At 40.3% G+C, this 10,765-nt stretch overlaps 1 protein-coding gene across 1 annotated transcript; it reads left to right on the plus strand.

Annotated features, from left to right (window-relative positions):
• Window positions 1–852: 852 nt before the first annotated feature.
• Window positions 853–7,846, plus strand: MED21 (mediator complex subunit 21). Its single transcript, XM_026114127.2, has 4 exons — window positions 853–997; window positions 1,257–1,371; window positions 3,379–3,479; window positions 6,163–7,846. The coding sequence occupies exons 1-4, from the start codon at window positions 956–958 to the stop codon at window positions 6,337–6,339; spliced, it is 435 nt and encodes a 144-aa protein (XP_025969912.1). The 5' UTR covers window positions 853–955; the 3' UTR covers window positions 6,340–7,846.
• Window positions 7,847–10,765: the final 2,919 nt, after the last annotated feature.

The raw sequence follows: 10,765 nt of genomic DNA on the forward strand, positions 1-10,765 counted from the left end.
GACAGCAGATCAGATCAGCCACATCATCTAGCCAAGTCTTAAAGATCTCCAAGGCCCAAGAGTGCACAGCATCTGTGGAGGACCTGTCCCAGTGCTGCACCGCCCTCTTTGTGCCGAATGTATTTCCTAATGTTCACTCGGGCCCTCCCAAGGCTGCTGTCCATCGTCTGTGGGAAACCATGGTCATCAGCGGAGGTCCCTGACTGGAGAAAAGCTAACATTATACCCATCTTTCGGAAAGGTGAGAAGGAGGAACTGACCAGCCAGTCAGCCTCACCTCCAGGAGCATGTTCCTTCCCTTGGGATCCATTTCCAGTCGGGTTACGGGCACCAAGATAATCAGGAACAGGCAGCGGAGATTTACCAAGGGTCAAATGTGCTTGAACAACCTGATTGCCTTCTGCAGTGAAATGACTGGGGGCGGACAAGCAAAGATTAGCAGTGTAAAATACTTAGACTTCAATAAGGCTTTTGATGTTGTTTCGCACAGCAGTTGTATCAGCCAACTCTTTCAGTCCCCCAGGCTCTACGCTGGTTACCAGCCGCTGTCTGGACCTCAAGCCATTGATTACAGCCTTGGAAGCCTGGTGGTCCAGCCAATTTTCAATCCATCCAACAACCAGCTCACCCACCCCGTGCTCCCTGACCTTCCGAGTAAGAATGCGGTGGGAACACCTGGATTAGAAGACTGTGTATCATAGACAGGACCATTGTCATATGAGTTTATCTTTAAGCGTTGCTTAAAACGCGGGCTGCCCGCGTTTTTGCCGAAGGTCCCCAGAGCCCCCTGCCCGGCCCCTGCCGCGCCGGGCTCCTCCCGGCCTCCAGGGGGAGCACTGGCGGCCCGGCCCCCCCGGAAGGAGGCGCCCCCGCCGCCGCCCACCTTCTAACATCGCGGCGCCCCATTGGCCGCGCCGGCTGCCGGGCGCCCCGGTGGGTAGGCGGTGGCGGCGCCATGGCGGATCGGTTAACGCAGCTGCAGGACGCGGTGAACTCGGTGAGTGCCGCGCCCGCAGCGACGCTTTCTTCCCCCCGACGCCATACCCCTCCCTGCTCGCCGGCCGTGAGGGGCGCGGAGGGAAGGCGAGGCCCTGCCCCGGCGGCCCCGCGCCCGGTGCCCAGGCGGTCACGGGCTGCGGGTGTGCTCCCGCCTAGCGCCGGCGAGAGGCCGTGCCGCGCAAGGGCCCCTGGGGTGAAAAATAACCCTTGCATGTCCGTAGCTTGAAATAAATCAACCATCTCTTTACTGCCTGTAGCTCGCAGACCAATTCTGTAATGCCATCGGCGTGCTGCAGCAGTGTGGCCCCCCTGCCTCTTTCAGCAACATTCAGACGGCAATAAACAAAGATCAGCCTGCTAATCCAACAGAAGGCAAGTCTGTATTTCTGGGTCTGCCAACTCAGTGCAAACGTGTTCTGGTGTAGTGTGCACAGTAATTCAAAATTTGTACTCTATTTTGTGTTCAGCAAGCATAATTCCAGCAGTAACTGGAGGAGGGATTCAAATCAAGTCCTAAGTTGATGTCAGCTGCACCTGCTGTTTAAGATTCTGCTAATGGAAATGTCATTTAAGTGTTGTAAATGCATTTCTTGTGGTTTCTTTGTGTAGATACAGTAAGCCTTCAGATATAATAGGACTTTAACAGGGTCATTTTAAGAAGACTGCTGTGAGACATTTTACTGACTTGTCCATTATTTTGAAAAATATTTTTTTAGGAGAATGAGTGTAATTTTTATGAAATCATGCATGAGTTTAACTTTTCTTACAATTTTACAATTTACATCTTACAATTTTAACTTTTCCTGTGCCTTTTTTCGGTTATTGTCTGCTTATCTAATTGATTAAATAATAGTATCTTGTTAAATCCCCCGATGGCATTTGGGTTTGGTGGGTGGTGGTGAGAGAAAAGGATCTAGTTTGTGGCGTTGCAACTGGAAAGCAAACTGAAAGAAAGTTCTCCTCTCAGTCTGAGAATTTCAAGTTAGTATTTAAATAAGCATGTTATTCTAATCCTGGATACGTTTCAATGCCTCTGTGGATGTTATAGTCAAAACATATTGCTAACTGATAATTTCTTTTTTGGTTGGTGTGAATTTTCCTGAGAAAATTTTGCACGTATCTTGTATCAGATTGGATTGACTATTGCGTTATCAGGGGTGACTGGTTTGGAGCGCAGTGATGTTCTTTTCAGGACAGCTGTTGCCTCATCCTTCATTGGTTTGCTCTCTGATACGGGAATTAGTTGGAGAAGCTAGCTGAAAGGTTTGCTCACTTCCTCGTGTTGCTAGCTGCTGTCCCAGGTACTAGCATCAACATGACGACTTTGGAGCTTAGAGGTTTGTTAAGGTCTTAAAATGGTAGTCCATGATTATTTTTTGTTTTGTCTTGTCCTGAAGCTCTGAATAAAGTGAATTCAGTAAAATACTACAGCCAAGTTAGTGATGCTGATTAGATCAAACTAAACTATCAGTTGTATGTCTTCAGGTGTCTAAAGTCTTAATAAAAAGGCCTTAAAACTTTGTGTGTAGAACACTTATTTACTGTCCAAGAGTGTATATGTGATGACACTGAGCAAGCTTTAATGGGTATGTTTGTTTGTTTGTTTCTTTATTTTAAACTAAAGTCAAGTTTACCTTTGAGAATGTCAGTCACTGCTATGGATTTTACCATTAGAAAATATTTTGTCTTGCTGCATGAAAGATCTTTGGAGGCAATCAACATAAAATGTGTAAGACATTAGATTACAAGCTAAGGAGGGCTGTCTCAATATTTTAGCTATAGTTACAAACTTCCAAGTCAACCTCAAGGTGATTAAAGATACCTTCTGCCTTATAGTTCCTCTTTGAAAGAACTGTATGCACTTTTAATATGATTTTGTAGCTAAATTAAGATCTGCTAGGAACTTATATCTTTCCCTTTCTGAGTGACAATTTAACTTTTCCTGTGGCTGATTTTTTTTTTTCCCCTCAAAAAATCTTCTTAAATTCTTTCACTAATGGTCTGTTGCTTGATGTGATTTAAATAGTCCATACATTTGAATCTCTATTACTATTTTCCTGTAGCTTCCAGCGTTCTTTTTATACATAATGGCAGATTTCAAGGCAAGGATTGAAAGGTTAAATGAGTTCCTAGCTATTTCTGAATACTTAATGTAGGGATTAGGACTTTTAATACCTTTACTAGTAATTTCTTAAGTGGCTAACCATGATGGAGTTCCAGTTATTTTCTCATTTTATACAAGGAGCAGTGCAAGGAGAAATTTTAACACTTGGAATACTTCGGGTCTTTTGAATTTTCTGTACTCTATATGCAGAATTGTGCTTATTTCTAATAATGTATTGCGTAGGCTGATTTTTATTTATTTTCTATTTTTTTAAGAATACGCCCAACTGTTTGCAGCACTGATTGCACGAACTGCAAAGGATATTGATGTTCTAATAGATTCCTTGCCTAGCGAGGAATCGACAGCCGCTTTGCAGGTAAGAGCATTCTTAATTAAACTATCAAAACATACCTGAAGACAGCGTGCTTTCTTTCTTTAAATACACTTTCTTTTTCTTTAGGCCATGTAATCTTGAAAAATGGCTTCAATATAAGCCTGAATTTTTCATGAGGTTAGCCTATGAATTCTTTATAGGCTTACTGGAAATCCTACTTCTTGCATCTAGTTCTAAATTAAATTATACACAGTGAGAATATTTTAAACTAATTTTTCTCTTAGAAGGGTTTCAAAAATTCTGCTTTTATGATAACATCACAGTACTGTAAACAGCTATGTGTTTTTTCCAGCTGTTCAAATTCTAATACAACAGATGCAACAGCACTGATATGTTGGCTTTTTCTTGGATAACCTTTCATATTCTCTTACCCATTGGATGTTTTATTTTGTATCTGCAGAGCCAATATTTTACTGAAGCCTTATGTTCTCCTACAATGTTACTGGCTTTTGAAGGTTTTGCAATATGCTTTAAATTCTTCATCCTTGTCAGAGAATGGTTCTTTTTCACTTTTCACTACTAGGATGTCCTTTCTAGCCAGCCAGACTTGCTGTTTTTGTTCCTTGCTCTTTCTTTCTTCAGACCTCAGTCCTCAGACAGAGGAAGTCTGTAGGAAGTCTCAGACTTGCTCCAGGGAGTGCTTGGGAACAGAAAGCAGTCATGGGCCAGGCAGCTATCAAAAGCTGTGGACAGTATCACAACCTTCATTCTTTGCCTTAGAAGAATTGAACTGCTGCAAACAGCTTGTGAACCTTTTTGCAACACTCGACTGTTTCTCACTTCTGAAGAATGCCTTTGACCCATAATTTAAAGAACACCATTGTACTACTTAGCTGTTCTTTCTACAGATCTTGCCTACTAAACAGCATCCTTTTTTATTCTTTTAGAGTTGCCATGATTTTCAGACATTTAACTTCTAAATTTACAAAAAGTATTTTCTTTCTTGTATGCAATGAAGATTCAAAGAGTTCTGTTCCTATGAGAACACCGGAGCTGTTTTAAGATCGTTTGAAGGTTTTACGCCTAGGTTGATAATCTGTGACTATTCAAACGCACTTTACAAAAGGCTTTAGAGACACCTACTGGGCCAAGCACAAATAGCTTGGCAGCTACATTGCATTTGGTCTCAAACAGAGAAGGTTAAATTTGGAAATTTTGCTAGTCATAATAATTGCTGAACATACTAATTGGGTATGTTATCACCAGCATAATACCATGTAACTGTGTATTTAATAGCTGAAGATAGTGTTCTTGTTGCAGACAAATTATAGGCTTCTCTCATGATGAACTGGGTTTGGTCGTAGTGACAGCTGATGCAAGGAAACAAGAGCACTCCAGAAAGAGGATTTGGTTATCTGACTGGGGCATGCTTTCCTCTGAGTTGATACTCTTACAGTTTCTTGCTCTGCTCTTAATGCTGAGCTTGGTTTCACCAGAATCGCTGATGTTTTTGCTTGGTTTTGAATCCAAATATAATTTAGCCTGTTTTTCACAATTTACATATTCTAGTTTGGATTTTTAGTTTCTTTTGTTTAAATTGGTACAATATTAAAGATCAATGTGACTTCCATTAAAAAGACTTTCAGAGATGTTTGAAATACTCTAAAATACTCAATATAGGTTTTTTGGGGAAGTGGTAGATATGTGGCTAGTTAGAGCTGTACTTAGGCCAATCTATTTTTGATGCTAATGCTGTTTTGGTACATGTTTCAAATCTGAGGCTGAGGTTTGTCTTAAATAGTAAGAGGGCTGCCATGTTAATTCTCAACACAGTTTCTCAGTCCGTCTTTTACTCTTGTGTTCAGATTGGCAATATATATTCTGTGCAGATCTGTGGCATACCTGCAGTCAACTATTTAACAGCTGAGACTGAAGTTACTGAGCATAATTCTAATTCTCATACTTCTACCCTTGTCTTCCTCCTCCTCTGACCCTTGTTCTCGGGATCAAAAAGGCCATTGTTGTCTTCCTTCATGCATATATTAAATAAACTTCAGCAAAGACATAAGTCTTGCAGAGCGGCAGAGGACTATATTATAATTTGCCAGTTAGTTTAAGCATGACTTTTAAAAAGCCTGTATATAGACCTGGGTAACTTTTAAAAGCCTTATCAACTTGAAACAGTTCTGTATTTTGTCTTTTTTTGCTATTGAGTTAAACAAGTTTGAGTAGTTTTAAGTTTGGTAAATGTTTTATCTGAATTTCGAAGCACAAGTATTATATTTCAGAATTAAAATTTGTCTAGCTTAAAAACTGTTTGGTTCTGAAACAAAATATGAAAAGAAAAAAATATATGGTTAAATAAGACAGTTTCATCCAAACTATAGGAAGATTTATATAAGCCATGTTTGTATCTTACTTACCCCTTTCAGTAAGGGAGTGGGGGGTGTTCATTTTTCACTTATCAGGAGAGCTGCACCAAGCTAGAAGTTGTAATCTGAAAGAAATTAACATCTGTATGTGGTGGGTTTTTGTTTTTACTCCATGTAGAAATGTGCTCTCTTTTAGATTGCAACCTATAATGAATTGCTGTCAAATCAGCAGTATCTAATTCAGGGGCTAAAGAGAGAATCTTTATTTTAGGGAATGTCTCAACTTCCTTTGGTAGCAAAATCAATTTTGGATTATGTTTGAAGGTCCTTATTTTTTCCCTTTTATTTTAAAGGCTGCTAGTCTCTGTCGATTAGAAGAAGAAAATCATGAAGCAGCTGCCCGTCTGGAAGAGGTAGTTTATCGTGGGGATATGCTACTGGAAAAGATACAGAGTGCTCTCGCAGATATTGCTCAGTCCCAGCTGAAAACAAGAAGCGGTACGCATAGCCAGCCCGTTCCAGACTCATAGCACCAGGGGGCAGCGCTCTGCTGCAAAACTGAACTGCAGAAAGTCCTGTTGAAAACAGCTGCGCATCTCCTAGGGACTGTAGCACTGTGTCCTACTCTTGTGGGACTCTGAAGTGCTTTGATCACTGGTAACAATGTCTTTTATCAAAGCTCAAACTCCAGGTTTGGTATGAGAATTACTTATATTGTAGAATTGGTGTTTCTGTTCTAGAATTACACATCTTAATGTATTACTTACATTTCTTTCTTGTTCATAAATATGTCTGACTTTAATCTGGTTTGTCATCTCATAATACAGGTGTTAGTCCCTAAAGGGAATTCCTAAGGCAAGTATTTTTAAGAGTATTGTGTAATTCACCCACCTCTACTTTCAGACTTTGTTCGTGAGCTTTTTTTGTGGGAAAGGTAAGGCTTAGGCACGGAAACACTGTTTAAATTGCCTGAGTTAATGGAGAAAATGCTAGACAATCTGAGGTGAGCACAGTGCTGGCCATCTATTTTAATTAATAGAAATGATAATTAAACAGTTTGTATTTCTGCTTGGCCATCTTACTCCTTACAAAGTAAAGAGATAAGTAAACTCCAGAGCTTGCAGAGTAAGTGTTCCTGCTAGTGGCATCTCACTGAAAAAGTTAAATGTGCAGATATCTGATCCTGATACTGTTTATTGTTTGTGATTCACAAGTGGTTCTTTGACTCCATTATTGCTACTGACACACTTACTGTCACTTGCTCATGCTATTTCTCTGCTTCTCTAAAGCACACGCTATTGAGGAAGCATTGGAGGGGTCTGAGAAGACCCAAAAAGTATCTGGGAGAGCAACTAGCAATGAGAAAACTAAAAAGAATTTCTTATATAATATCACTTTCTAGTATAAACAGTTGCTTACAGGAATGCTGTGGTCATAAGCAACAAGAGGTATACTCTCCAATGTGAGAGGTTTTTTGTTTTTCTTCACACACTGAATAAATTTGTGCCCCTCATACTAGGACTTTAAAAGTACCAGCCTCTTCTGTATGAAAAATAAACCAGTTATTTTGGGCTTTGATGCATGATCTTGGAGTTGAACATTTTGCTGCTGACCATCATCTATATTTTTGAGTTAGCTGTCTTGCATTGTTGTAGGATGGTGTTTATTTCCATATAATGTATCTGCTCATTTCATGATCAAAACTACCTATTTCTATATATTGGACATACTGTCATTACTATAAAAGTTGCATGTGTCTTGCTATTGCATACAGACAGACAGGTAAGAGCAACTCAAATATGTCTTTAGCAATCTGATCCTTAGGGATTTGGATCTGGCTACTTACTACACTAAGCCAATAAAAGGAAGAGTATAACATGGCACAGGATATATCTTGTAGACAGTGTGTTTTGAGGATTAAAAAATACAAAGCTGTTCCTACATGTAACAAATGGTAACATCAAAGTATTTAATCAAATAATATTTGATTAAATATTTAATGGTATTTAATAAAAATTACATCTCTTTAGTCATAAATTTAGTCTGCTGTTGTGAGGCTCTCATACTATCCAGATTTCACAAAAGGAAAAACAACTGGGGCTGAGCAGGCTATGCCATGACCCCAGTTCTGGGAGGGAATTTATTTAAATTCTGGGATCTTTATTTAAAAAAAAGGGAAGGGGCTGTGGAGATTTACTAAGCCATGTAAATATCCCCATTTCCTGGTGAGGCTTGAAGACCCACATTTTCATTTAAAGTAAGTCTTGGGGTCTGCTTTTTTCAGGAAAAAAAAATGCATCTAATGCATCACAGATTGTTATGTCCAAAACTAATGGACATAAAACTTTGAAAAGTTTGGGTTTTGTTTGTGGATTTTTATTGGAAATTGAGACCTTTTAATTTGGGGCTTGTGCATTGCTGGAAAAGGGACTAGCACGTCATGGTAGATTCCCAAGTATAGCTTAACACCTGCATAACCTCAAATGTATTTTGTTAACTTGGAAACTTTCACTATGGGAGATGGTGTACATCTTCAGTAATGTTACACTTACTTTAATTTAATATCTTTTACCTTTCAGTACTTGGAAACTGATGTTTTACTGCTGCCTAGTATTGCTTTACTGTACATTGCTGTTTACTTTATTTGAATATACCAGCCCACTTTATATTAAAGTGTGTGCTGGCATAAAACAGTTGATCGCATGCAGAAGTAAACCTTGAGAGAGGTGTAAGCTCACTATTATGTACATGTGGTTTCTCAGTACTTTGCCTCTGTGTAGCTTTGCAAATGTTGCCAATTTCATAGACAGGCAGTTTGTGATATAGTGAAAGCAAGTAATACAATAAAGAAAAGAAAGCCAAAACCCTTTCTTTTTTTCCCTTGGTGGGGAAAAAGTGATTTGGTTAGGAAGCAGTACTGTCAGATCTATGTGACCCCCGCTAGTTCGTGTATGTTGCGTTGCTGGACTAGCTACTGTAAATCTTTACGTTCTCTTTTAGAGTCTGCAGCTCAGTTTATGAGGTCGTATTTCTTTTGCTGGATGTCAACATGAAGAAGGGGAAAAAACAACCAATTAGCTGCAGTTGCCTAATGCATTACATATGCATTACATTATGCCTACAGCATTGGATTGGAACTTGGAGATGCAGATGATTTTTTTCCCCTCTATCACACATGTGCTGATTTGTCCAGGCCCTGCTCTTGATGCCCATATCTGTTTAAAAAACATATGGTAGTGATGGCAATCGTAGTGATCTCATTAGGGGACTACTTTGGTTGGTACAGTTATATTTATGCAGGAATTTTAGGGCTTGCAGCATTATGTCTGTATCTTTTAGTACCCTGACTTTCAGGTTAAAAGAAGGGAGGGGGGGATTGGGGAGCAGGCACAAATAAAATAAGCCAAAGGTTTTTGGAAGAAGGCATTGTATCTTCCCTGAAATGTCATGGCTGGCTCTGAACTGTTTTTAATGCTTGCTGTAAAACAAACAAAAAACCCAAGAAAAAATACCAAAACAAAAGAGGCCCCCAAACCCCTACGTAACAGCTGCTAACAAAAGTATCAGGTTATATGCAAGAGCTGTAAAAGAAAACTTTTTGGGGGACAAGAGAGTAAGTGGATGTAAAGCATCATGGGAAGGAAACGAAAATATTGAGCAAGATATAATACGCAAAACCATTTTATGTTGGACAAGGAGTACTGCCCAGTGAAAAAATTGTGCTTTGAAGAAAGAGAGCACAGAACATAATGGAAAATTCCATTGAAAAACAATCTCAACTACTACAAATGAGCAAGAGCATTTCATGCTGAGAATCCATACAGCCTACTGGCAAACATGTTGGAATCAATAGTAAATATAGGCGGCTGATCAAAGTCTAGTATTCTTTACTATAAACAACCATGCTTGGAGGAGAGGAACACCTCACAGCAGCTGTTCCCATTTTCAGAAACTAGAATAGGGAGAAATTCGTACAGTTGTTTTTAAAGATACGGGAAAAAGTGCATGAATAATATTTTTGTTTTGTGTCTTTGTAATGTTAAACCCGACTCATTATCACAGGTGATCATGGAGACCTGGGTCCTTCTGCCCTGTGTGGCATTGGGAGAGGGAGGGAAGGGGGGTCCTGGCTGCCTCTGAGGAATTGACAGCAAGAGATTGGGAGTTTGCAATGACACAGGCAGGAGACTGCCTGGCTGGGAAGCAGCTCTACTGAAATGGACCTGGGGGTCTTCACAGACAGCAAGCTCAACATGAGCCAGCAGCGGGGCCTGGCAGTAAAAAAGGACACAGCCTCACAGGCTGTATTGACAGAAGCACAGCTAGTAGGTTGAGGGAAGTGGTTATCCCCTTCTGCTCAGCACTTGTTAGACCACATCTGGAACACTGTGTCCAGTTTTGGGCCTCCAATATGAAAATGTTGATAAACTGGAGCAAGTTCAACCAAAGACCACCAAGATGGCTGGGGGTTGGAGCACTTGCCCTGTGAGGAGATGTTAAGGGAGCTGGGCTTTTTCAGCCTGGAGAAGAGATGGTTTCAGGGGCACCTAAAAGCAGCCTGCCAGTACATAACAGCAAGGTTATGGAGAAGATGGAGCCAAGCTCTTCACAGTAGTGCTTGGTGGGAGGATGAGAGACAATGGGCATAAATTGAAAAGAGAGTCTCAGACTGGATGCAAGGAAGAACTTTTTCACCAGTAGGACAGTTAATTATTAGAGAAGCTGGAAATCCATGGTGTTTTTCAAGACCTGACTGGATCAAGCCCTGAGCAACCTGGTTTGACTTCATAGCTGACCCACCTTTGAGCAGGAGGTTGGACTCGAGACCTCCTGAAGTTACTTCCAACCTGAATGATCCTGTGGATACTATGCATATTAATGGTTTCACAAAGAACAAGAAAGTATTCAGAATGTTCTTGCTGTCTTTCTCCATTTCTGAAAAGGCAGGTCTGGAGG

The sequence above is a fragment of the Dromaius novaehollandiae genome, chromosome 1, assembly GCF_036370855.1.
Source record: "Dromaius novaehollandiae isolate bDroNov1 chromosome 1, bDroNov1.hap1, whole genome shotgun sequence".
In the NCBI taxonomy this organism is placed as follows: Eukaryota; Metazoa; Chordata; class Aves; order Casuariiformes; family Dromaiidae; genus Dromaius; species Dromaius novaehollandiae.